General features: G+C 44.1%; 2 protein-coding genes across 2 annotated transcripts in view; one reads left to right on the top strand and one right to left on the bottom strand.

Moving 5' to 3' along the window:
* The first annotated feature begins 84 nt into the window (after nt 1–84).
* Nucleotides 85–8,327, top strand: LOC133763984 (putative DBH-like monooxygenase protein 2). Its single transcript, XM_062197654.1, has 13 exons — nt 85–372; nt 1,640–1,786; nt 2,315–2,476; nt 2,718–2,801; nt 3,906–4,073; nt 4,235–4,337; nt 4,522–4,688; nt 5,026–5,117; nt 5,383–5,479; nt 5,613–5,672; nt 6,468–6,598; nt 7,683–7,797; nt 8,085–8,327. Exons 1-13 carry the CDS (start codon nt 85–87, stop codon nt 8,325–8,327), a joined length of 1,857 nt encoding a protein of 618 aa, XP_062053638.1.
* A 736-nt stretch (nt 8,328–9,063) lies between these two features.
* MGAM2 (maltase-glucoamylase 2 (putative)) overlaps nt 9,064–27,945 on the bottom strand; it is a 98,614-nt gene continuing 79,732 nt past the window's right edge. Inside the window, 13 exon segments of the mRNA XM_062194637.1 lie at nt 9,064–9,208; nt 14,751–14,938; nt 18,519–18,661; nt 19,347–19,401; nt 19,403–19,440; nt 19,723–19,924; nt 19,927–20,081; nt 20,166–20,434; nt 21,021–21,218; nt 21,399–21,686; nt 21,951–22,305; nt 23,170–23,503; nt 24,939–25,112. Coding sequence (XP_062050621.1) covers nt 9,064–9,208; nt 14,751–14,938; nt 18,519–18,661; nt 19,347–19,401; nt 19,403–19,440; nt 19,723–19,924; nt 19,927–20,081; nt 20,166–20,434; nt 21,021–21,218; nt 21,399–21,686; nt 21,951–22,305; nt 23,170–23,503; nt 24,939–25,112 — 2,544 coding nt within the window.

Here is a 27,945-nt window from a genome sequence, read left to right as displayed (position 1 = left end):
GTGCCTGATGGGGGCAGAGGCACATATAAGCCCAGAGCTCTCCAGGGCTCGTCGGCAGAAGTGACGCTCCAGGCCCCAGGAGCCATGGCCTGTGCCTTGCTCTTCAGGCTTTCCCTGCTTCTGGCTCTGGCTGCTCCCTCCCCCGGCAACCGCCTTGGCCCCAAGTCCCGCTTGCGTTATTCCAGGTTCCTGGGTCCTTCCAATGTCATTTTCCTGCGCTGGGACTTTGACCTTGAGGCCGAGATCATCACTTTTGAGCTCCAGATCCAGACAGCTGGTTGGGTGGGCCTAGGTGTCACGAATCGCTACACCTTCGTGGGCAGCGACCTGGTGGTTGGAGGAGTCTTGCCTGATGGCAATGTCTATTTCTCGGTAAGTCCCTGAGGGATGTGGGCCGCTGTTGGATTGAGGGTGGCTTTTGTCCATAAAGGATCCGTGTTCTCCAAACATATCCAAGTGCACTCCCAGAACTCTGGCTGCCTGCTGCTTTCTCCTTACAGAAATGTAAAATTTGCTACCAGAGCTGTCCAGGGTGCATGTCTCCAAGGCTGCTAGGAGATCATTAGACTGTGAGAGCCAGGCTTGCACTATTTAGTTGCTGATAGCCCACTAAACGTAGGTCACTGGGGAAAACTAAAAGCTGTTTGAGACGCCATCTCTGTCTTCAGTTTCCTTCATAGGCAATCAGGCGGAATAACAGTAGCAGCGTGGCAGTGACAACGGCTTTAAATTGTTACATGCTTTTGATTAACCCAGAGTTGCTCCAAATTCTTTGCATGCTAAACCCCATAGGATCACTATACGATGGATTATTAAATCTCCACTTTAAGAAATAGCTCACTCATCTCCCAATCTAACCCACACTGAACACTTAATCACTCTCTGAACAGCACGTATATAGAGAAGTGTCAATTATCAGTACAAAGTAGCATGCTAAGAGCCACACGGGAGAGGATGAATGGCGAAAATGACTCAGGAAAGAAGTGAGATTCCAATGATTAAGGACACTGGAGTTCAGGGTTTTCAGAGGGGAGATTTGACACAGGCGAGGTGAAGGTAGGTCAGCCGCTGGAGCTCCATCAGACAGGGATCATCCCTCTTCCTGAGAAAACACCCACTGATGCCATGCTCTGCCCAGGAGGAAGTGACATAATGAAGTAGACCGACATTCTGCTGCTTTAGTATCCTGGGGGAGTAAAAGGGACAGCCAATTCCTGCAAGACTGACCATTGGGCTCCCTGGCCCTTACTCCTTGACTTCTACTGGGCCCAAAGGGACAGCCAATTCCTCCAAGACTGACCATTTGGGCTTCCTGGCCCTTACTCCTTGACTTCTGCTGGACCCAAAGGGACAGCCAATTCCTCCTAGACTGACCATTTGGCTTCCTGGCCCTTACTCCTTGACTTCTACTGGACCCAAAGGGGCAGCCAATTCCTCCAAGACTGACCATGTGGCTTCCTGGCCCTTACTCCTTGACTTCTACTGGACCCAAAGGGGCAGCCAATTCCACCTAGACTGACCATGTGGCTTCCTGGCCCTTACTCCTTGACTTCTACTGGGCCCAAAGGGACAGCCAATTCCACCTAGACTGACCATTGGGCTTCCTGGCCCCTATTCCTTGACTTCTGCTGGACCCCAGGATCAGCACCTGGTGGATGAAGACACCCTGGAGGAAGACGGGAGCCAGGATGCTGAGCTGCAGGGACTAACAGAAGATGGACTCTATACCACCATGCGCTTCTCCAGGCCCTTCCGCTCCTGTGACCCTCATGACCAAGACATTATGGTAAAATAAGGAAAGGTCAAAATCATTCTGTCACAGCAGTTTTTCCTTCTTGAGGAGGCATACTTACTCCCGTCAGGTAGCCAGTGCACTGTGCCTCAGACCCTTAGCCCACTCAGCCTTCCCAGAGCCTGCCTGAGTCTTCCACCTCTGGTGACCCACAAGTCCTCTGCAGGAGGACCTCTCGCCAACTCAGCACTCACCCCGCCCTCTCCAATACTCCCATCCTGAAGAATACCACCCAACCTCACTGAACCTTAGATTGTTGGGATCTCAGTTTATATCAACCCTTCCATTTCACAGATGTGGACATAGGCATAGCGACTGTGAGGGAGAACAGGACCTGCTCAACCCCATTAGGAAGTAGGTTTTGGGGGCACAACTAGAAGAGAGTAATTCTGACTCCCAGTCTGAAGCTTTCTCCATCCTCCTGTGCAGCCAGGAGTGAGTGAGTGGCTTGCACAGATCACTGGGCATAGGTGCAAAGTGATGTCCCTGGGTACCAGTGTCTCAATGCTCCTGGTGCCTCAGGGTGACACCGTAAGGGTACTGGCTGCCTATGGTCTGAACGACACTGTGAAACTGGATCGGGAGCGCACTTTTGTCAAGTCCATCTTCCTGCTACAAATATTCCACCCTGATGACCTGGACGTCCCCAAGGACACCATCATTCATGACTTGGAGATCATTGATGTAAGATTCCTCCGCCTCACCCAGCCACCCCCACTCCCTACCCCTTTCCCCTCGCAAGCCAAACCCTCCTCTTCCACCTGCTGGTGGGCATGTGCCTTGGCTTGAGGTTACTCTGATTCTCCTCATGTCCTGTGAGGTCTGCAAAGCTGGTCTAACGTGAATCCTCTTTCCTGGCTTGTCCCTTCCTGCTTCTTGGAGAGCCTCACTCTCATCCCGTTGAGTTTGGTCCTCCCTATCCCAGTTCCTCATTCCGGAAGATGACACCACGTATGCCTGCACCTTTCTTCCTCTCCCAATTGTCAGCGAGAAGCATCACATCTACAAGGTACAGTGAACCAAACGGGGGGTCAAGGAGGAGGAAGATGCTTGAACAGAGCAGTACCATAAAGGAATCATGTATGGAGAATTGTTGGCAGGGAGTAATAGGGAAGTAGCTGGGAGATCAGGGGGGCAGGAAGGGCTTGGGGGAGGCGGCAGTTACAGAATTTCTGGAACAGGGAAGTAGAACTTGACGTGCTGTTATTTATTTGCCTGAGAGGAAGAGACATAGAGAAAGAAATGGAGACAGAGATATCGTTCAAATGCTTGTTCACGCTCCAAATGCCTGCACCAATGGGCAGTGGGGCCAGGCGGAAGCCGGAAACTGCGAACTCCATCCAGGTCTCCAACGTGGGTGGCAGGGACCCAAGTTCTTGAGCATCACCTATTGCCTCCCAGGGAGCACATTAGCAGGAAGCTGGAGTTGGTACTGCAGCTGGGATTCAGATCCTAGCACTCCCGTATGGGATACAGGTATCCCAAGCAGCATCGTAACTTCTGTGCCAAATGCAGTATTCTATTCAAGGCTCACAATGCAGCAGAAGTTTTAATAAAAGTTATTGATCAGTGAGTGTTTGCAAGAAACAAAAGCCAAGCCAGAATCGAGCTCTCTTGGCTCAGGAGAAGGTAAAGGCAGGGAGAGGCTGCAGTCAAGGACTGTCAGAAAGTCGGCAAAGCCCAGCTAGTGTGGACTGAAACCAATCACCTAACTCCACAACTGAGTGATTTGTCTGATCAAATAAAGAAAAAGATAACATTACTATAAGTGGCAAATGTGTGGGAGCCATTTTTTCCTTTATGAAGAATGCAAAGATGATGGCTACTAGACACAGTGACTGGTCACCCAGGAAGACAGTTGGGAGCCCAGGAGCGTCCCCAGAGGAAGTCCAGGAGCTGGGCCCCCAGGGAACAAGTTTAAAGGAGCAGGTGTTGAAAGAGTCAAAGTTGGGGGCAACAATAGTCCAGGAAGAAAATGGAGACAAAAATGAAAGAGACGGAAACAGAGAGAGGTGGGAAATGAGCATAGTTTTATCTGGGAATATATTGCACTTGGAGAGTAGAATTTGACAAGGAGGTCTTGACCACACTCTACCCTCCTTTCTCTGCCCAGTTTGAGCCCAAGCTAGCACCCCACAATGAGACAATGGTGCATCACATCCTGCTGTATGCCTGTGGCAATGCCAGCGAGCTCCCCACCGGCATCAGCGACTGCTATGGGGCAGATCCTGCCTTTTCCCTCTGCTCGCAAGTCATCGCCGGCTGGGCTGTTGGAGGCACCGTGAGTCCTGCGATAGGAAAGTGCATGGTGCAGGGAATACATGTTTCTGGGTAACAGGGATTTCTGGGCTTGTGGGAGACTGGAGTGGAGGACAGGTGCGCAATGAGACCTAGGAGGAGGCCTGGACCGCTCATGCTGCCAAATCCCCCTCCCTCCACCAGAGTTACCAGTTTCCAGATGATGTGGGCATCTCTATTGGGACCCCCTTGGACCCTCAGTGGATCCGGCTGGAGATTCACTACAGCAATTTTCGCAACCTTCCTGGTGAGCATCCAGGGGGCCATGGCAGGGCGGCTGGTTGGGCTGGCTGCTTCCTTCAGTAGTTAAGGTCATGCTGTGAGACGCATGCTGGCTGCCGGTGCTCACAGCCCCACCCAGGCTTCTCCTAGCCTCTTTCTGCATTGCGAGCCACTCCCTTGGCTTCTGACATGGCTACTTTCTGCACCAGGTTTGTACGACTCCTCGGGGATCCGCGTGTACTACACCTCTCAGTTGCGCAAATACGACATGGGGGTCCTCCAGCTGGGCTTCTTCACCTTCCCCATCCACTTCATACCCCCGGGAGCCAAGTCATTCATGTCCTATGGGCTGTGCAAAACGGAGAAGTTTGAAGAGGTGAGGCTGGAAGTACACCCTTCTTGAAGGTCCGTGTTCCCTATCGCAGATCCAGGCTAACCCCGAAGCCCACACAACCTGAGCCCCAGACTTTGAGAATAATTACAATCTGGTGCTCAGGAAAACTCACCAGCATGGGTCATGCAGAGAAGAAAATGAGTTAGGACTCTGTGGGCAAGAGGAGAGAGGAAGGGAATAGTGCCAGGAGGGTTCAATAAGAATTAAGGGGGTGAGCGTCAGTCATAAGAGGAAGGTGTAAAGCTGAAAAGGAGGAAAATTGAGGAACATGTCAAGACCACTTTCTTAACCAGTGGGGTGTGCCCTCTCCCTGTTACAGATCAATGGGGCCCCGGTGCCTGACATACAGGTGTATGGCTACCTGCTTCACACCCACTTGGCTGGGCGGGCTCTGCAGGCTGTGCAATACAGGTAAGGGAAGACTTTGGTTTGCCTTCTGTGTGTGGGTATAAGTTATAGGAAGAGTTACTTATTCTGTATTATGAGGCTGAGAATCAGGAAGAGCTGGACCTATCCCTACAGTAGAGACGACTGAGCAGGGCTGTGGAAGAAAGAACTGTTTTGGTTTACTTATGCGGACAGTTACGCCATTGGATGATGCACACCGCGTCTTTATTGGTAGACCCCTCCTGACTTCACCTTCCCATCTACATCTTCTACCCTTGTTTCCCTCCAGAAATGGAACACAACTCCGAACAATCTGTAAAGATGATTCCTACGACTTCAATCTGCAGGAGACCCGAGATTTACCTGCTCGAGTGGAGATCAAGCCGGTGGGGTCCTGGGGGAGGAATGAGTAGAGTTCAGGGAAAGGCAGGACCAGAGCTCATCACTGTTAACCATAATCAGGGAAGAGATTGTGCCCGTAACTCTGTGTCTTACTCTGTCTTCTTTCACCATGACCAGGGAGATGAACTGCTGGTAGAATGTCACTACCAGACCCTGGACCGTGACTCCATGACTTTCGTGAGTACCCCTCTAGCCATCAGATCACCTTGACCACAGCCCCAGAAGAGACCCCACCCCTGCATTTGGCTACTCTGTGACTGGTCATTCCAGCTGGAATCCCTCCTTTCCTTCACTGGCATCTCTATTTATCCATTCACATAAGTTTTTTTCATGTTCTCACATGGGTACAGGGATTCCCAAATTCTGTGTCAATGAACCACTAAGACCATGCATATGTTATATGTAGCTGAGACCACGGAAGCTGGGCTCTCACTGCCTGGGTTTGAGTGTCAGCACAAGCAGTTAGCAGCCTTCCAACCTAGGAACGTTGTAGCTCAGTTTCCTAATTCATAAGAAAATGAATACCATTTCCTATCTCACAAAATTGGTCAATACATGAAAAACACCCAGTCACGCCTGGATCTGTAACAGAGGCTCACTTAGAACTAACTGTTGTCGCCATGTTACAAAGGAACCCACTTTGTATGTCAGGAACAGGAGATCAGAGTGCAACTGGGACAGACGGGTGACTGATGCTAGTGGGGAGACCGTCCTTCCCAAACTGGACAAGGACAGGGGAGATGTAGAGGACAGGGCAGAAATATGGGATGTTTCTCTGGAAATAACGCCAATAACTGTCCACTCATTGGAAACAGAGGAGAAAGCCTGAAGTGTGGTAATTAGTATTGAGTTGGCTCCATATTTTAAAAGAAAGACTTCCCAGATAGAATGGCTACCTAAACTATTTTCTTCCTGCCTGCTCTTCTGTGTGCCTCTGTGTATTAGTTTGTCCATCTCTCTGCTCTTCTTCAGGGAGGTCCCAGCACTATCAATGAGATGTGCCTCATCTTCCTCTTCTACTATCCCCGGAATAACATCTCCAGCTGCCAGGGGTACCCTGACATCATCTCTGTGGCCCATGAGCTGGGGGAAGAGGTGTCAGAGTGAGTTATCCTGAAAGATGAGAACCTCAGGGTGTGTGGGAGGGATCCTGGGGTAGGGGGGTGGAGAAAAGGAGACCTAACCACTCAGCGCCGGGCTGGTGAGCCAGGATTGCTCATTGGAAACCCTAATCAGCCCCTACCTTCTTCACACGTGTCCCTGTCACTGTCCGGCTCTCCAAGTTCTGACCCAAGACAGGAGTTCTGCAGGAATCTTTCCACACAGTCACGGTCATTCAGAGGAGCAGATAAGAACTGATCCCTGCAAGTCAGATACTGGTGTATTTTTTTTTTTTCTGGTCTGCCAGTTTCACGTGTGAAGTGACAGTGTTTCCGTTCAAATCATGACTCTTTAATCATCTGGGAGTAAGGATTCTGGGACTCCTGGCAGGAGTCCTAAGAAGAATGTCTGTCTGTGCAGGCACATTGCGTTTACATAAAACTTCAAGGCAATCACAGATTCTCTGCAATCACTCCATCCACCCTTCGGACTCCATGGCCCGCAGATGAAGAATCACTCCTTAAAGAGTCAGAAGACCCCACGCTTATTTTGTTTTATTTTCTTCTCTGGGTTCTAATGATATTTCTCACAAATTAATGACAGTTGGCTGGTGCCATGGCTCACTAGGCTAATCCTCTACCTGCAGCGTAGGCACTCCAGGTTCTAGTCCTGGTCGGGATGCCAGATTCTGTCCCGGCTGCTTCTCTTCCAGGCCAGCTCTCTGCTGTGGACCGGGAGTGCAGTGGAGGATGGCCCAAGTGCTTGGGCCCTGCACCCGCATGGGAGACCAGGAGAAGCACCTGGCTCCTGGCTTCAGATCGGCGCAGCACGCCAGGCATAGTGGCCATTTGGGGGGGGTGAACCAACAGAAAAAGGAAGACCGTTCTGTCTCTCTCTCTCACTGTCTAACTCTGCTTGTCAAAAAAATTAATTATGGTTGTCTCATCAAGCTGTAAGACATCTCTATGGTTTGTGCCACATAGCGTGGAGGCTGCCACAAATGAGGTACTTGATGCATGCTTTGTCAAAGCTACAAGTCAACGCTAAGCTACTGTACTCTGCTGCCCTGATCCTCACCCTCTGCAGTCCCATGGAGGGTATGATGGCTATGAACAACGTGGAGTGGACCCCAGAGAATATTCAGAAGGCTGAGAAGGCCTGCAAGGAGGCCCAGCAGACAGTGTTAATCAAGACCATTGATGTGAGTGTGCCAGTCTCTAGAACAAGGGGCGCTGAGTGGTCTCGGACAAGGACAGGAAAAGAGAAGAATGAGATGAGCAAATAGCCAGTGGGGGACACCTGTCAGGGAAGGGGGGGCTGAGGAAGTAGATGGGTTGTTGTTGCTGCTCTTGGCTGTGGATTTGGCCAGAGCCTCCCAGTTAGCCTGTGAGCTCTGTCAGCATTCTGGCCTCTAACCAAGGCTGGACTCAGGAAACGAAAGAGGACAGGGAAGCTTCTGGCTTGATGCATTTTTCCCTTGTTTCGCAGGAGGTTGTGGAAAACACAACAGGCTGGATTCCAGACATCACTCCCACTCCTCGGGGGCCCTGCTTGGAGTCCTCTGGAGGCAAAGTGGAGCCCCAGGACAAGAACCCCGCGGGCTTCAGAGCAGCACCAATGGCCTTGTCCAGCTCCAGTGCTACCACCCTGAGGTGCCTTCCCCTAACCGCCCTCTTGTTTGTGCAGGGTGCCCTCTCACGGCTCCTTGGCACACTGCAGACCGGGGTCTGATGCTCTTTCCTGCCGTCACTTAGCAGGACCCCTCTTCTCAGCCCTTTCCTATCATCAAACCAGAAACTCCTCCTATTTTAGCCCCCTTAGGTCCCCGTCTGTGTGCTCCTTCCCATGGCCCAGGCCATGAACTTGAGTCCTGAACATTGCAGTGTTCCCTAATGGCTTGCCGGTGACACAGGACGCAAGTCATCCATAAAACTTTAGAAGAGCTGTGGAACGCACGTGTTCTGACAGAGTCCAGCCCAGGGCTGAGCGCGAGGCAATGAGTCCACTCTTTAGGAAGTCCAGTGCCCAGTTCCCTTCTGATGATGCAGCAAGGGATGGGCCTGAAGCAGAGGGAGAGTGCGGCAGACCCTCCTCAGCCTGCACCTGCCCTCGGGGGAGCTTTCTGTGTCTCTCTGCTTCTGACATGTGTGCCCAGCCCTCCTTGTGGACCCCGCATGTGCAGTGTGAGGAGAAGGGTGGTGGTAAAGGGAGGGACTTCCTGTATAGGGACAATACTCAAGACATCACATTAAATAGAACTCTATTTGCTTCCTGTTGTCATCTCTTTCCTTGCAGCCTTTGGTCCAGGGGAGGCGACTGGGTACTTTCTTGCTTTGTCAGTCTAAGGACCTAGACACCCCAAATGCAACATTTAATACACAGCCCTGCTCTCTTCCCCTGTGTCTCTACTGCGAGAAGACCTGTTTACCCCCTTGAATGTCACGGCTCGAACTCAGGCCACCAGGTGTCAAGAGCCTATCTGTGTGTAGCGGCTTGGATTGACCTCGGAGAACAGGTGAATGGCAATGAGAGAGGCGGTCCTCAGCTCTGGAGCCCAGGGCTTGTCCAGAAAGTTCCCAGAGCAGCAACCAAGTACACGTGATTTGTGGGAGCTGAAATTCTCCACCACGGTTTTCAGGGAAGCTTAAGAGCAATGGCTTCTCAGAGAGCTCCTGGGGGCATTTCTGTATTTATTATGCATCCTGAGAAGCTCAGCACCATCTTCTCCTTCAGGATTTAAAGTCACCAAGCTACTCCATGGGTTACCTTGCTTGTTGTTCATGCCCTCTCGAAGGGATCTCTACTCTGAATGTCCCAAGGCCTTTAGAGGGATGGCCTTAGAAAACCGTGTCATTCTTAAGGAGCCAAGCATTGGTCCAACGGCCCCTTAGCCTGCAATCTCCATCCTCTGGATTGCTGAGGTACACTGGGGATGAGGGAGGCAATACACCTGTTATCCTGACTGCCACTCTCCCTGGAGGATTCTGGATGCTTCGTTCTGAGGTTAGGCAAACTGCTCAGTGTTCACGTTCAGTCCTGCCGTCCCTGTGTCGTATCTTCTCAACGACTGGCGCCACTTCCAGGTCTGATGGCGAGGAAGGAGAGGTGCTTGCTGTCCTTAAATCAAGGAAGCTTTCCAAGCTCTTGATGATGAAAAACTAGCTTCACCTGATTCACAAGGCATTCATGTCGCTGTTGGCCTTCTCTGTTGTCACCAGGCAAGGGAAATGCAGATTTTCCTTTGAGAAAATAGACTGAAGGCACCTGCCTGATATCCGAGGCAAACAAAGTACGTTCTGCTGATGAGGAAAAGCACGGATGAGGTCTGGACAGAAACTTCGGGAAAGGACTTAAATTTACCCTAACTTACAGGGAATGACACACGTCTATAGGTCTAAGGGATGCACTTACACACGAATGCTTCAAGGAATTTGTGGGAAATGGAACTAAAATATGTCTTGTCGATGCAAAATAATTTAAATCTTCTCCAAAAGTTCATGGAAAATGCATGTTATGGAAAAAACTGTGCATGGATTTATTTATTTTTAAAGATGTATTTACTTATTTGAAAGGCAGAGTTAGAGAGGCAGAGGTAGAGGCCCTGTTCATTGTGGCCATTTGGGGGAATGAACCAGCAAATGGCAGACCTCTCTGTTCCTCCCTCTCTTTTTCCTTCATCTCCCCTCATCCACCCCCTCTCTCTCTAGCTTTGTCTTTCAAATAATGTTTTTAAGACTTCATGAAAAATGGAATTAATGAAAGTATAGGAGTGAGCATTTAGCCTAGCAGTTAAGACACGTATGCCCTACATGGAATACTGGGGTTCTGTCTCCAGCTCCAGTTCCTGAGTCTAGCTTCTACCAGTGCAGACCTCGGGAGACAGCAGTGATGGATCAACTAACCCAGCTCCTGCACCCATGTGGGAGGCCTGGATTGAGTTCCTGGCTCCCAGTTTAGGACTCTGGCCCAAGTCTGGCCATTGTGAGCATCCCAGGAAATGGGAGTCCTCCCTCTCTCTTTCTCCCTGTCTCACAGATAAATAAGCAGATAAAAATTTGGAAGGGATACATTTTGATGCAAAAAGAATTTAAAATCCCTGGGGCCAGAGTTGTGGTCCAGTGGGTTAAGCCACTGCGTGAGATGCTGGCACCCCATACGGGAATGCTGGTTTGATTCTCACTTGCTCCAGTTCCAATCCAGTTCCATATTAGTTTGTTGGGAAAGCAGCAGATCATGGCCCAAATTCTGCACCCACATGGGAGATCTGGATGGACTTCCTGATTTCTCACTGTGGCTTGACCCAGCCCTGACTGTTGTGACCATCTAGGGAGTGAACCAGCGAATGGAAGATATCTCTCTGTCCTTGTCCACCCATCTCTCCTTATGTTATTCTTCTTTTGAAAAAGTAAATAAATATTTCAAAAGTGAATTGGAAATCCTTACATAGGTTTTTCATAATAGGCATTTTCCACAAACTGTTTGACGACCCCTCATCTATTTTGCCCCATTTCTCTTCCCTCCCCCCCATCCTCTTCTCTTCCTCAATCTCCTTCCTCCTCCACACCTCCCTCTCCACTTCCTTCTTTCTCTTTCTTTCCCCTTCATGAAACTGATGACCGTCTCTTCTCCCTCTTTTGTGGAGTTGTAAGTAGTATCTAAATTTCTGCCAATATTTAGTAGCTGATCCTGAGCATGAAGGTGTCCAAGTCCACTAACTCAGGACTCTAACGTTAGAATCACCTAGTGATGGACTGGCATTTTGGCACAACAGTTTAAGCTGCTATTGGTAATTCTTGCATCCCTTACTGGATGCCAATTCAAGGCTCAGCTGCTTTGCTCCTATGCCAGCTTTAGTGCACCAGGGAAAGCAGCAAAAGTTGGTCCAAGTACTTGGTCCCTTCCCAGTCATGTGGGACACCAGAATGGTGTTCCTGGCTCCCAGCTTTGGCCTGTCCTACACCTGGAGGTTGCAGCCATTTTGGGAGTGGATCAGCAAGCAGAAACTCTCTCTCCCTTCTTTCTGTATTGTTCTGCCTTTCCAATAAATAAATCTTAAAAAAAATACCAGGTGACAAGGGAAGTTCCCAGGCATTAGTGGGTTATTAATGTTACCAATATGTATTCAAGATTGAGAATCAGATTTCTTGAAAATCTTGTTTCCTGGGTGGGACAGGAGTCACATTCTGGTTTCACATGGTTAAGCCATAGAAAAGCCACTGGTCAGTCAGAGTGGACAGCAGTGGGAAGAGCCCTGGAGACACTTTGTTTCTTATGGTTAGGCAGGGATGTGTGAGGACCTCAGAGAAGGTCACATGTAGGGGTCTCAGGGAAGTGGCTACTTGCAAACATCAATCAATAAGTAAGTACCAAAGAAAGGAAAGCCCTCCTAAAGCCAAAGGTGGAAGAAATACGGAGTTAAAAAACAAGGCCCCTACATTACATCTTATACAAACATGAACTCAAAATGGATCAAGAATCTAAATCTGTGACCTGATACCATCAAATTAACAAGGAGAACATTGGGGAAACTGCAAGGCATTGGCACAGGCAAAGACTTCTTGGAATAGACCCCAGAAGCACAGGCAATCAAAGCCAAAACTGACAAATGGGATTGCATCAAGCTGAGAAGCTTTCGCACTGGAAAGGAAACACTCTGAAAAGTGAAGAGGCAACCAACAGAATGGGAGAAAATATTTGCAAACTATGAAGCTAATAAAGGATTAATATCCAATATCTATAGAGTTCAACAACAACAAAACAAGCAATCCAGTTAAGAAGTGAGCAAAGGACTCCAACAGGCATTTTTCAAAAGAGGAACTTTAAATGACAAACAGACACATGAGAAAATGGTCAGGGTCACTAGCCAGCAGGGGAATGCAAATCAAAGTCACAATGAGGTTTCATCTCAACCCAGCTAGAATGAAATCAGCAAACAATAAATTCTGGTGAGGATTCAGTTACTGTGTACATCCCCTGTCTCCACGGTTAAGGAACACTATTTTTTCTTTCTTACTATTTCTTGAACTCTTAGTGTAGAATTAACCTTAGGAGTATGAAGTAAAGTAGATCATTGTAAAAATTGAGAGAGGGAGTAAGAGAGGAAGCAGGAAGAAGGATGGGAGCTCGGGCAGGAGGGAGGGTGGGGTGGGAAAGGCACTGTGTTCCTGAATCTGTACATACGAAATGCAGGAAATTGGTTGCCTTATATGAAACTTTGGAAAGGAAGAGGCAGAACAGAGCAAGCTGAGCACATGCAGGGCACAGACAGTGTGTGAGGGAAGAAGTGCACAGGAATGGGATGGGACATGGTAGAGATGAGAAAAGCAAACAAGGAGTAAATCCAGCATGGCTTACGGGTCACAACATGGATCACAGGTTCTTATTTTTTTTAAATTTTTTTTTATGAAGAATATTAGATTCAGCAGTAAGGGACAATCATTGAAATATTTAAACTGGAATGTCCAATATAATATATTGGAAAACACCATGATGTTTTATTTCTTAGTTTTTCAAAGTTTAAATGAGAATTATTCCTATAGATATGCAGTGTTTATGATTTAGCCCAACAGTTATCTCAATATTTGTATCATATTTTGATAAAACATAAGTGAGCAGAGATACAGCCAGAGGCAGAGCAGTTGGAGCCCAGATGGCATCCTGTTCTCACCTCAGTGCTGAAGACGGACCCAATCAGCTTTGGAAAAACATTATGGATCGCAACACGTTGCAGCTGGGCAGGAGACAAACCAAGAGCTCTCCAAGAACTCATGCTACCTTCATTCAATGAGTCACCACCAAATTATAGTGGCCTTAGAAGAGCATGATGATGGGGCTGGCGCTGTGGCATACTGGGCTAAACCTCTGCCTGCAGCACCGGCATCCCATATGGCCACAGGTTCATGTCCCACCTGCTCCACTTCCAACCCAGCTCTCTTCTATGGCCTGAGAAAGCAGCAGAAGATGGCCCAAGTGCCTGGGCCCCTGCACCCACATGGGAGACTAAGAAAAAGCTCCTGGCTTCAGATGGGCCCAGCTCAGGCCATTGTGGTCATTTGGGGAGTGAACCAGTGGGTGAAAAACCTTTCTCTCTGTTTCTCCCTTTATCTGTCTGTAACTCTCTCCCAAATAAATAAAATCTTAAAAACAAAGAAGAGCATGATGAATCTCTGATATGTTTAATTTCATCACACAAACCAGAGAAAATATTACAAGGACAAAATACGTCTTCCATATAAAATGATGTCCATCACAAACATGCACACTGGCAACATGAACTCCATTGGCTATTTAAGACTCTTTTGTGGCTGTTGTCAGAAAGTGTGTTCTCAGCTAGAGCACCCTAGAAGGCAACATGTGAATAGCAGCGAACATAAATAGCTGAAGAACAAAACATTTAAAAATAATAGAAAATTGAAATAATTACATCCATTAACTGTTTTGTAAAGTGAGGCGAGACAGTTGTTATTTAATTTAGCAATGAAACACTCTGTTCCAGATAAAAAAAAAAAGCCCATTTTCCCCCGAAGCACAATTTGAGACACATTAGAGACAGCGCTGTGGAAGAACTTTCCTTTCCAAAACTTGAGCTTGGAAAAAGACGCTCAGCATGGTCTTATGTACAAAGTCCCAGCACTAAGGAAAGACTGCTCTGCCCCAAGGAGATTCGAGTGGCAGGAGAAGGAAAAAAACTGAAAGAGACATCCGCACGCCCAGGGAATGACATCATAGTCGTAATTATCCTTTGTGTAGCGTTTTGCAGACTGAAAATACATCGTATAGTTCCAGATGTTTACCCAGTCCTAGGCAGAAACTGGAGGGTGTGCGTCTAAAGGACCAGTCCCTGCAGCTGGAACTCTTAGAGCTGGTCCAACGGAGTCCACTGTATGAACTGAGGTCTGCTAAGAGGCTCAGCAGCAGCAAGCTGATACCTACTGCTACCTCTTCCCCCCTGGGCTGAATGAAGACTACCCATCCCCTCCCAGTGCCTCCTGGCACAGGCAGATGTGTGGCCCTACACTCTTCTATCCAGGCACCAGGTGGGCTCCATTCCCATGTCATTGTCCTAACTTGTACGGTAATGTTAGCTCTCTTTCCAGTGGAAATAGGACTTATTCCGAGCCCTTGCCTTCTACTCCAGGACCCCTGTTTACTTACAAGACTAGTACTCTCCTTTCTCGAAGACTAGATTCCTTATTCATTTTCTCATTTCCAATCAGCCAAATGCTGCATTTAATAATTTCCATACAATATTTGGAGCAGAAGGGAGGAGTGGTCAGGTGTGGAGAACTAGAGGCCCTTTCCAATATACTGGAGACGGAGTTTCCTGAAAGTCTAAGAGCTCTCTTAAAAATAAGAAAAGAAGAGTTGAGGGACAGAGGTTGTGAGCAGAAGAAATGAGATTAGCTCTAACCAATGACCCTCCCACAGTAAGCGGTCACCATGGAAGCCGTGGGGTTCTTGTCTACATGCAAGAAAGAATTCAGTCGTGATACAGAGAGCCCAGTGATAAGGCTTTATTGGGGATAGGGCATCCCTCAGGACAGAAGGGACAGAGAGTGTCCAGTCACTCAGACTGGGGGAGAGTGAGGTTACATGGTTGAGTGGAGAGAATACACCTGGGCAGGCCAGGCAGGTGGCTCAGCAGAGAGCAGAGGGCTGAGCACCTAGTCCATTTGGACTCCCTAGGTTTTTAAGGGAGTCTATTTACCCACCTCCACCTCTCCTCCAGGATAAAAGATGGAGAATCTTGGAAGAAGGGCTTGTTAGGTGAAAATTAGCAAATTCCTCCCCAAGATTTGCTGGGCAGAGTAGGGGGGCTTCCCTTAGGGCATCTGTGAAGGTTTTATTGCCCCTCGTTATCAGGTCAGGCAACCACTTTGGTCCTGAGGAGAGAGAATTCTCCTGGGAGCTTTCCTTAGGGGAAGGGCTGGGACCACCTGGGAGGGTACCAGGGTCTGAGCAGGACTTGAAGTGCAAGATGCTGGGCTCTGGAGCTTCCACAGTAGGTGCTGGTCTTCAGGCCCTTCACACACACACACACACACACACACTTCGGCAAATTTCTGACTTGCCACCTAAAAAGAGGACTCCTTAAAGCAAAGTTCAGTGTTGACTCGGGTTGATGACCCCATATCCAAGGATCTTTTCACTTGGTTGGGCTTGGCTTCTATGAAATTTTACCAGATATGGGGAAAACTCTATGACATAACATCCAGTAGTGTTGGCTCTTCCTTTAGATGACATTGTTTTGTCTCTCATCTCCTCTATTCATTTATTTGTAAATCTGAGCTGATAATTTAACTTCTCTAGGATTCAATTACCTTTAAAAAATGGAAATACAATAGTATTTTTTAAATTTTCTGTATTTTATTTGAGAGTTAGAGTTACAGACAGTGAAAGGGAGAGACAGAAAGAAAGGTCTTCCTTCTGTTGGTTCACTCCCCAAATGGCTGCAATGGCTGGAGCTGCACTGATCCAAAGCCAGGAGCCAGGAGCTTCTTCCAAGTCTCCCACGTAGGTTCAGGGGCCCAAGGACTTGGGCCATCTTCTACTGCTTTCCCAGGCCATAGCAGAGAGCTGGACTGCAAGAGGGGCAATTGGGACTAGAACTGGCACCCATATGGGATGCTGGCTCCACGGGTGGAGGATTAACTTACTGTGCCATGGCACCAGCCCCTAGTATTTCTTTATATTTATTTTTATAAAGATTTGTTTCATTAATTTGCAAGACAAAGTTACAAAGTGAGAAGAGACAGAGACAGAGAGAGAGAGAGAGGGAGAGAGATACACACAGAGAGAGGCCTTCTATCCACTGATTCACTTGCCAAATGGCTGCAGTAGCAAGGCCTGGGTTAGGCTGAAGCCAGGAGCCAGGAGCTTCTTGTGGATCTCCTGTGTGGGTGCAGAGGACCAAGCACCCAGGCCATCCTCTCCCCACTCAGGCGCACCAGCAGGGAGTCTAACCTGCTATGTCATAGCGCTGTCCTGTGTATTTCTAATAGGATTATTTTTACATATTTACTTAGATAACACATGTAAGACATTAAGCACAGTGACGTCACATAAATGAAAGCTATCAGGACGATTTTTACTTACATCAGCTTTTCCCACACAGTGTCATGGAATCCATATTCCACCACAAATTGAAAGTCCAAAAGCTTCATGCTTATCTAGGCTACTGTGACAGAGAAGTGCCAGTTAGTGGTTAGGAGACCCTCGAAGGGTAACATAATAAGGTGGGCATTGTGGCACAGAGGGTCAAGTCCCCGCTTGGCACATGTGTATTCTATATCAGAGTTCTTGGGTTTGGGTCTTGTCTCTGCTTCCAATCCAGATTCCTGGTAATGCACACCCTGGGAGACAACAGATCATGTCTCAAGCATTTGGGTTCCCACCATCCATGAGGGAGACCCAGATGGATTTCCAGGATCCTGGCTTTGGCCTGGTCTAGCTCTGATTGTAATGGGCATTTGGGGAGTGAACTAGCAGATGGACTCTCTCTCTCTCTCTCTCTCTCTCTCTCTCTCTCTCTCTCTCTCTCTGTCAGCCTGTCTCTGCCTTTCAAATAAATTTTAAGTTCTCATAGATGAATGGATAAAGAAAATGTGGTATATATACATAAAAGAATACTATTCAACCATAAAAAATGAGGAAATTCTGTCATTTGCAATGCTATGAATGAACTTGGAAGGTACTGTGTTAAGTGAAATAAGCCAAATACAGCATGATATTATCACTTGTGAAATCTAAAAACGTAGATAGAGAATAGAATGGTGGTTACCAGAGGCTGAGGAGGGGAGGTGGCAATGTTGGACAACAGGTACAACGCTCAAGAAAAATCAGCTCTGGAACTCTGTTACACATTCTGTTATACATGTCAATATAGCTGGAGATAAGACTTTGAATGTTCTTACTACCAAGAAATCATAAATATTGAGGTGATGGATGAGCTAATTATCCTGATTTGACCATTAAGCAAACTATACATGCAAAAAGCTATCATGTTATACCCAATGATTACGTATTTCTCTTTTAAAAATAAAACTTCAAAGAAATTTAAATTAAGTCATCTGTAAAATATTTATTTTTAATTAATTGAAAATAACAATATACCTATTATGTGTAAACATAAATAATATATCTTGTGAAAAATAAACATTTTACAAAACAAAAAGCAATTAGTAAGAATGGAATTGTCTCACATTTTTATCATTAAGTAAACTGTAAATATATCTTTGTAAAAATTAAGAGTAGGCATGTGAGAGGGAGGAGGAAGAAGGGTTGGAGCATGGGTGGGTGGAGGGAAGTGTCACTATGTTCCTAAATCTGTATATGTGAAATATATGAAGCTTGTATAACTTAAATAATATTTTAAAAGAAATCCGTTTAATGTTTGGTTTCATAGAAGACAGCTAGATTCTTGTATCTGTTTCAATATTCATCTACTGTGACACCACACAGCATAGAGTCTCTGGAAAATGCCACTGTATACCAATGGGAGGACAGACATAAAAGGCAAATAACAGCTTAGTGTTATCATCACATTCGGGAATACTGTCCCGGGGCTGAACTTTCACAACCCTCCAGATCTGGTTTTAACTAAGAGTTTACTGAAGAAGTTCTGATTAAGAAACTTAAAAACATGCAGCTGATGCAATCTCAATTATCTACAATTCTTCAGAGCTTAGAGTAGCCATAAATGTTATGGTTAGAGTACTGACATTTGCAGAAACATAGGTATCATAAAATTCCATATCTACAGGTTTTCTCTATCTCTAATGGTTAAAGAGTATCATTTATGGCATTTACAATATAAGTAGATGCAGTAGCATCCCATATTGTTCTAACAGGAATGGTAGGAACTAAGGAATATATTCTTATAATGCACCACTTACAGTTATAACAACTGGCTCTTTAACTTACAGGTATCAGATGGTGAGTTTCTATATCTAGAACAGCAGTTGATATCTTGTCTGAAGCCATTGTGATATTTGGACTATAAATGTGTACAGTGTTACCTATAATACTGCTAGAGTCACCCACATCAGTAATATTTACTGTGTGTCCTTTACTGCTTATAGTATTGGTGGTAGGAATAGCTGTAGTATCTGAAGGGCAAGGGTTTATAAGGACTCTATCAGAAGTTGTTATTGAATTTGTAAATTTTTGTTGAAACCATGTGTAGCTCTAGTGATGGCATGTGCTGTAATGGCATTACCAGGAGCTTTAGTAGTGTCTATAGTGGTTATACAAGAGGAGTGACAAAGTCTTAGGAACTAACTACAATTGTATCCTCAGTGGTATAAAAAGTATTCACAACAGAAAATAGTTGTGATGCTGACATAACATAAACTGATTGTCTTTACTGAGTACCTTTAATATCTGAAGCAATTGTTATTGCACTACTAATACTTGTATAGGCAGTGGCTGGTGTGGTGGTACCTCAAGTGCCTGTGAAGGTGGCATTTAAAGCATGGGTAGGGGTATCTGTAGAATAAAGAGTGGTAATGTTTCTGAGAAGTGCAGTTGGAGATGCATTAGCTGTGGTTGTGTCACCAGGGGTGCCTATAGGAGGTGGAGCTGAAATGAGTTGAGTGGTAGTTTCTACAGAAGTAGAATTTGTAATCATAATAACTATCATTAATCCTGCAGCTGTATTTGTGTTTCTTGCAGTGGCAATATTGTTAATATTTGTTGTAACTGAATGCATAGCAGTGGCTGCAGTACTTGTGATAGTATTATTGTTGGTACATAGATTAGAAGAATTTGTGGGAATCAATGTGGTGTGATCTAAGGATGGTGTTTTTAGCAGTAGTAGAATGTGGAATAGTGAATGGTGTCATGTCTGTGGTGACAGTTTCAGCATCAGCAGTGGTAGGGGGAGAGGAAATAAAGTCTTGAGTAGTAGGTAGTAATGTGTTTGCAGTAGTTGCCACAACAAAGATAGTATCTATGGGGCTAAGGGTACCAGTAGTTGTTCTTGCTAGAGTGAGGCTGTCTGTTGAGATTGTTATGATGGGAGAGGTGCCATGGCCCAGATCTGTAGAGGTATCACTGCACTATAACACTGCTCAGGTAGGTAGCACTTATTCCTTCTGGTAAGAAAGTGCTTACATAATTCATTAACGTGGATTGGGAAGTGTATGTGTGGTGAATTTGGCTGTGGAAGTAACTGCTGTATCTGGACTCATGGTAATATATTTGTTACTGGTAGCAGCAACTACAGCATCTATTATCATGGTAGTTTTTGTATCTGGAGTGTTAAAATTAGTGCTATTTTCATTATTAGATGTAGTAAACTTAGTGATTATATAAGTAGCATATGTACTTTTGTTGTTGGAAATGTGCTCAAAATTGGGGCAGTAGGAAAGAGGATAGAAGTAAGAGTAGGAGTAGGAGTGATGGGAGAAGTTTGATAATGAGTAGTCATATCAGACACAGTATCAATAGAAGAAGGAGTAGTCACAACAGGACCAATATTGCCAATGATAGCAGCATTTGTATTTGTAGAAAAAGGATTAGTCATACCAGAAAGAGGATCAGTGCCAGCAGCACGAGTATTAGTAGCAGAAAGAGTAGTCACTATAGAAATAATATTACTAGTGCAATCATTACCAGACACTGTAGGGAGAGGTGTATTTGTAATAGAAGCATCAGTAGTAGTACTAGTAACATCAATGCTTAGAGGAGAAGTAGTTATCACAACAATAGTACCATTCACAGCATCAGTATTTTAAGAGAAAGAAATAGTCCTAATAGAGAATCTAGGGCTAGCATGAGCCCCAGTCATTGTAGAAGGTGTAGCCATAATTGGAAGAGTAGTATTAGGGCTAGTATCAAAAGTACTCAGATCAGAGGGAGTGGTAATGCTAGAATCATAGGCGAAGGTGTAGTTATAACAGGAAAACCAGAACTGAGGCCAAAATCAGCAGTGTTTGTTAGAAAAGGAGTATTAGCTTCAATAACAGTAGTACTAATGCTAACATAACTAGTACTTGTAGAATAAGCACTTATATTAGGAATAGTAGTAGTACAGGTCCTAACATTAGTAGTACTTATAGAGAAAGAAATAGTTACATTAGGAGTAATAATCTTAAAGCTAACATCATTGCGACTTGTTACAGGGGAAGTAGTGATAAATTAAACAGCAGTACTTTTGATAGGATCAGAACTATTTGCCACAAAAACAATAGCTGAGATTGTAACAATATCATTAGAGTTACTAGTAGTAAAACATGTAGGGAAAGGTACAGTTATATTTGTAATAGTAATAGTAGTGCTAGCCTCAGTAGTGTTGGTAGGGATGAAGTACTTCAGGCAGAGGGAACAGATGTATCAGGGACAGTGATGTTAGGTGCTGCATCAATAGTACTTGTTGGGAAAGGAAGGACTGTGATTGGAGTAGTAGCATTAGTGTTAATATTGGTAGTACTTGTAGAGTAAGAAGCAGTCACATTGGATATAACAGTACTTGTGCTATCATTACTAGGGCTTGTGGAGGAAGGAGTGGTGATATTAGTAATAACAGGATTAGTGCCACCATAAGTAGGAGGAGTTGATAATGAATTGATTGTCAGAGGGACATTAGTACTAGTAGTAGCATCAGCAGTACTTGTAAGGGAGAGAATGGTTGCATTAGGAATTACTGTACTAGAGCTAATGTTAGTGGCACTTGTTGGGGAAGAAATAGTTATGTTAGGAGTAAAGGTACTTGTGGTAAACTCAGTGGGATTTGTTGGGGCTAGAGTAGAGGTAACAAGTACAGCAGTAGTGTTGCTAACTGCAGTCATATTTGTCACAAAAGGAGCAGTTGTAATAGGAACAGTATCACTTGAGCTAGCAGTAGTGATACTTGTTGGGGAAGGTGTAGTTGTACCTGCAGCAGTAAAAGTAGTGGTAGCCTCAGCAGTAATGGTAGGGTATAGTGTGGCTGTGATAGCAGTGGTGGTATAACTGATCAGAGTAGTAGTACTTGAATCCAAAGGCACAGATGTATCTGGGACAGTAATGTTAGTTGTTGCATCAATAGTACTTGTTGGGAAAGGAAGCACTGTGATAGGAGTAGTAACATTAGTGTCAATGCTGGTAGTACTTGTAGAAGTAGTCACATTGGATATAACAGTACTTGTGCTATCATTAGTAGGACTTGTGGAGGAAGGAGTAGTGATATCAGGAATCACAGGACTAGTGGTACCATCACTAGGAGGTGGAGGTGATGAACTGGTTGTCAGAGGAACGGCAGTACTAGTAATGGAGGGAATGGTTGCATTAGGAATTACTGTACTAGAGCTAATGTTAGTGGCACTTGTTGGGGAAGAAATAGTTATGTTAGGAGTAAAGGTACTTGTGGTAAACTCAGTGGGATTTGTTGGGGCTAGAGTAGAGGTAACAAGTACAGCAGTAGTGTTGCTAACTGCTGTCATATTTGTCACAAAAGGAGCAGTTGTAATAGGAACAGTATCACTTGAGCTAGCAGTAGTGATACTTGTTGGGGAAGGTGTAGTTGTACCTGCAGCAGTAAAAGTAGTGGTAGCCTCAGCAGTAATGGTAGGGTATAGTGTGGCTGTGATAGCAGTGGTGGTATAACTGATCGGAGTAGTAGTACTTGAATCCAAAGGCACAGATGTATCCAGGACAGTAATGTTAGTTGTTGCATCAATAGTACTTGTTGGGAAAGGAAGCACTGTGATAGGAGTAGTAACATTAGTGTCAATGCTGGTAGTACTTGTAGAAGTAGTCACATTGGATATAACAGTACTTGTGCTATCATTAGTAGGACTTGTGGAGGAAGGAGTAGTGATATCAGGAATCACAGGACTAGTGGTACCATCACTAGGAGGTGGAGGTGATGAACTGGTTGTCAGAGGAACGGCAGTACTAGTAATGGAGGGAATGGTTGCATTAGGAATTACTGTACTAGAGCTAATGTTAGTGGCACTTGTTGGGGAAGAAATAGTTATGTTAGGAGTAAAGGTACTTGTGGTAAACTCAGTGGGATTTGTTGGGGCTAGAGTAGAGGTAACAAGTACAGCAGTAGTGTTGCTAACTGCAGTCATATTTGTCACAAAAGGAGCAGTTGTAATAGGAACAGTATCACTTGAGCTAGCAGTGCTAATGCTTGTTGGGGAAGGTGTAGTTGTACCTGCAGCAGTAAAAGTAGTGGTAGCCTCAGCAGTATTGGTAGGATATAATGTGGCTATGATAGCTGTGCTGGTATTAGTACTTACAAGAGTAGTAATGGAGGCAGTAGGAACAGATGTACCAGCAGAAGTAGCACTAGTTGTAACCTCAGTAGTATTTGTGAGGAAAGGAGTAATGATAGAAATAGTGGCACTGGTGCTGTCTGTTGCACTATTTGTAGGTGAAGGAGTATTTGTTCCAGGACTTCTTGTAAAAGTTGTTGGATCTGTAGTAATTATGGTCAAAGGAGTTGTTTTTGTGGGAACAGTTGCACTACTGATATCAGTAGTAGTCAAAAGTGGGTAAAGTGTAGTTGTGTCATGAACACTGGTACTACTTGTAGCATCAAATGTACTTATGGGGAAAGAAGTGGTTTTATCGTGGGCACTAGTTGTTGTATTGATAGTACTTGTGGGGAAAGGAGTGGTTAAACTGGGAACAGTAGAACTGGTGCCATCTTTAACAGTGCTTGTAGGATACAGAGTAGCTGCATTAGTAACTCCTGTACCAGTTGTTGCATCAGTAGTACTAACGGCAGTATTTGCAGTAGTAGAACTAGTGATAGTCTCAAAACTAGTAGTCTTTGTAGTCACTGGAGATGGATGAGAACTTATTGGAAAGGTACTTGTCATAGCAGAAGTAGGATGTATAGGATCACCATAAGTCCAAATAACCTCAGTTAACTTTTCCAGGTTGATATTCTTGTCGGTCCATTGAATTGTTAGTGTCTGCCAGAGAAGAAGAGAAAGTTGGTACTTGAAATCTTACATAGCAGTTTTAGTAAGATCTCAAATTGTACTTTTAACATAAATGGCATATTCATTCTTTTCTAAGAGAATAACAGGGTGTAAACATTCCTTTTCAGTTCATGTTGATTCCCTGTCAGGTTAATATGAGAGATGTTCTATGTGCATAATGGCTGTGCTTGGGCATCTTCTTTCCCCTTCATTTCATCAGAATCACTCTCTTCACAAATAGTCTCAGCAGTTATTTAAACCACTGTTTATTAATGTCTCTTTGTCTTGCCATTGGGTTTTGGCCTTCCTGGTGGCAATCCGGTTTCATTCTTTCTCTTTTCCCAAAAGCTCATAAAGTACCTGGTACATAACAGGCATCTGATATGCCATGTGGTTTCTAGAAGAACGTATTCAAAAATTTTCTCTATCAGTCTTAAGTATATGCAATTATTTGCAAGGAATCATTTTAAACTCAATGGCTTGAGGCAAATATTTTTAAATACATAAGTAGCAGAGACCAGAGAAAAAGGATCTGTTTGGGTGTTCAGAAGGATCACTTTTCAGAATTCAAATCCTATCTGGGTATCTTTCTCACCTTTTAGAGAACACAAACTATAGTAATCCATGTTCACTTTCCTAAACCATTCCTTGTTTTATACTGGACCCATACTTGTGATTAGTTTCATATTCTACAGTGGAATCCTTTTCCCTTTGTGGTTGCTCTTGGTAATTCTATTAATAATTCATCTTTCAAAATGCTGGTGTAATTAATACTAGCAACTCACAGCAGACCTTGGGTCTGTTTTTTACGTCACTCTGTTTTGTTAACCAAATAATTTTATCTTATACCACAGCTGGAATATATTCATTTGATGATGACCATATTGTACTGCCAATTTTCATCAACCTATAAAATCCATCAAATGACTACAAGTGCAAATGGCTTTAGCAAAAAGGGAAAACAAACAACTTTAGGGAATCACTCTTTTTGCAGTTTTAGTCTCTGAAGCAGAAGTAAATTGGTGTTGTTCTGCTAGTCTGGAAAACCAACATTTTAAAACAATATCAGGGGCTGGTGCTGTGGCGAAGTGGGTTAACACCCTGGCCTGAAGCGCTGACATCCCATATGGGCATCAGTTTGAGACCTGGCTGCTCCACTTCTGATCCAGCTCTCTTCTATGGCCTGGGGAAGCAGAATTTCTTTGGTAAATATGTGGAAAAGATTAAATCAGGCCACTGATCACTGATTCCTGGATTATACTGGGAGAACTAATGCTGTGCATTTTATAATATTACTCAACACTTGTAACTATGTACATGCTATTGTACATATCTATAATGTCTATAATACATACACATATAAAATGATAATGCTGATGATTTTTCAGAATATAATTAGATTATGATACTATTCCTTTAGACATACCTGATTATAAGGGTCACTCCTAAAATTCATCTCCATGAATTGCTCGTTGTTATAGGTGAAATTGACTTGATTTACATGACAAGAGTTCATACCCCAGATTCTAATATATCCAACATTAAGTGGATTTGAGTCACTCAAAAACCTATTGTATACGGTCTTGATTTGCAAGATGTTCTATAAGAGAACACATACACATCATGCATTGTTGATAGACTATGCTATACTTTAAAATGTTAAGAAACATCAAACTACTTTAATGGTACTGTTTTGTTGTTTTTATTTTAGTTGAACACTTCAGGAGGATGTATTTTCTGAGTACCAGCTAAAATTAAAAATCTGATGATCCCTAATTAGGCTGATGCACTATCATTATTAAGGTTATTTTACCTATGTTATTCCTAATAATTACAATTGTAATTACAAGAAAGTGTCATTATCCCTGACTTACAGATCAGGAAACACCAGGTCTAGAGAATGCAGTAACCCGAGGCACATAGCTAAATGACATAACTTGGAATCAGAATGTGCTTCTGTGTGTACTATTGCATTAATTAACACAAGGTGAACAAAGAAGCATGGTAAAACATACTTAGATAAAGGACAGTTTGCAAGAATAATCAGAATTTATCTAAATCGTGAACTTTTAAAGTATCAATATGAGTATTAAAATAATGTGAAGTAAATCATGCAATGACACATAATCAATGCCAAATGAAAATCAGAGTGAATATTTATTTTAGTTATGAATAAAAAAGAAAATCATTCTGGAAATTGGGTAGTCAAGGAAAAATTTGGAAAGGATTTGAAACTTTAAAAGTGCTGGCAGGGGACCAGCGTTGAGGTGCAGCAGGTAAAGCTACCGCCTGCCATGCTGGCATCCCCTATGGGCTCCAGCTCATGTCCCAGCTGCTCTACTTCTGATCCAGATCCCTGCTAATGGCTTGGGAAACCAGTGGAAGATGACCCAAGTGCTTGGGCTCCTGCACCCACACAGGAGACCAGGATGAAGTTCCTGGCTACTAACTTCAGCCTGGCCCAGCCCTGGCTGTTGCTTCCATTTGAGAGGTGAACCAGTGCATGGAAGATTTCTTTGTTTCTCCATCTCTCTTAACTGACTCTCAAATAAATAAATTAATATTTTTTAAAAGTTCTGAAAGGCTCAATCGGACTTCCCCCAAATAGTGGTGTTAGAAATGTGCCAGGGGATTCCAATTCAATCCCATCAAGGTTGCATGTACCAATGCCATCTCACTAGTCCAAATGATCAATTTCAGTTCATAATTGATCATACTGATAGGTCTAAAGTCAAAGGGATCACACAAACAAGACTAGTGTCTGCTAATACTAACTGATAGAATAAAAAAGGAGAGAACAATCCAATATGGGAAGCGGGATACACAGCAGACTATAGAATGGCAGATGCCCTAAACAGCACTCTAGCCTCAGAATCAGCCCTTAAGGCATTTGGATCTGGCTGAACAGCCATGAGAATATTTTAGGCATGGAAAGCCAAGACACTCTGGCCAAAAAAAAAGAAAAAAGAGGACCTAAATGAAAGATCTCTGCAAGTGAGATCCCAGTGGAAAGAACGGGCCATCAAAGAAGGAGGTACCTTTCTCTGAAGGGAGGAAAGAACTTCCACTTTGACTAGGACCTTGTCTAAATAAGATCGAAGTTGGTGAACTCAAAAGGCTTCCATAGCCTTGGCAACTCATGACTAGAGCCTAGGGAGATTACTGATGCCATAAACAAGAGTGTCAAATTGTTAAGTCAATAACAGGAGTCACTGTGTACTTACTCCTCATGTAGGATCTCTGTCCTTAATGTGTTGTTCAACGTGAATTAATGCTATAACTAGTACTCAAACAGTATTTTACACTTTATGTTCTGTGTGGGTGCAAACTGATGAAATCTTTACTTAGTATATACTAAATCGATCTTCTGTATATAAAGGTAATTGAAAATGAATCTTGATGTGAATGGAATGGGAGAGGGAGTGGGAGATGGGAGGGTTGCGGGTGGGAGGGAAGTTATTGGGGGCAAAAAGCCATTGTACTTTGGAAATTTATATTTACTAAATAAAAATTTTTTAAAAAGTTCTGAAAGGATGGATGTGATTTATAAAGGTGCTATAAATGGGAAAGGAAATAACCTTAATAATGATAGTGCATCAGCCTATCAGCAGAGATACATTAAGCAAAGGCATATTCACAGAGTGAGTGCAAGGGTTACCATTGCTAGTGCAGAGGAAATAGAGAAGACTAGTTTAGTATAGCAAGATAAGATTATGAATATTCTATGTAATAAATCAAGGAGGCAGATGCAGTAGAATGAAGGTAAAAATTTCTCAACTCCAATGGTAACAGAAAAAATAAAAAGATAGATGTGGTGATAAGAAGAACAGGATTTTTGTGGTTGTTAAGATAACCAGAAGCAAGGGATGAATCAAGAAAAGGGAATACAACTTGAAGGAAGTGGTTACGCTGGAGCTGGTCCTATCAGTTTGGGAGAGCTGATTGCTAAAATTCCTTGAATTTTGCAACCCAATTGATAATTTTAAATTCATTAACACTGTGGAAATATTTACACTATGGTAATTAGCAGATGCTACAAATTAGCCCTACCCCTACAAGCTGGGTCACTAGCCAAGATAACATTAATAAGAATTAATCTAGGGAAATTTGGAGGTGCTTCTCAGGTCACTGATTCGTAGGGAGAAATTCATCAAACATTACCAAAATAAGAATACATGTACCATTACTTTGAAATATAAAAGAGCAAATTTTAGACTTAGAAGTGTTTTTTGGGTTTTTTCTTTTTTTGGTAAGGTAAATGTAATGTTTTATAATAAAGAAAGTCTTTGTAATACCACACAATCTTTGTTTTAGAAATGTAAAGCCTATCCTGAAATGAAATGTTTTCAATAAATAAATAGAAAGAAACACAAGTCAAACAGACGAGGTAGCTTCCCTAAACTGAGTAACTCATTATTTGTAGAAATAGAACT

The sequence above is a fragment of the Lepus europaeus genome, chromosome 1, assembly GCF_033115175.1.
Source record: "Lepus europaeus isolate LE1 chromosome 1, mLepTim1.pri, whole genome shotgun sequence".
In the NCBI taxonomy this organism is placed as follows: domain Eukaryota; kingdom Metazoa; phylum Chordata; class Mammalia; order Lagomorpha; family Leporidae; genus Lepus; species Lepus europaeus.
This window is presented reverse-complemented; position numbering and strand designations above follow the sequence as displayed.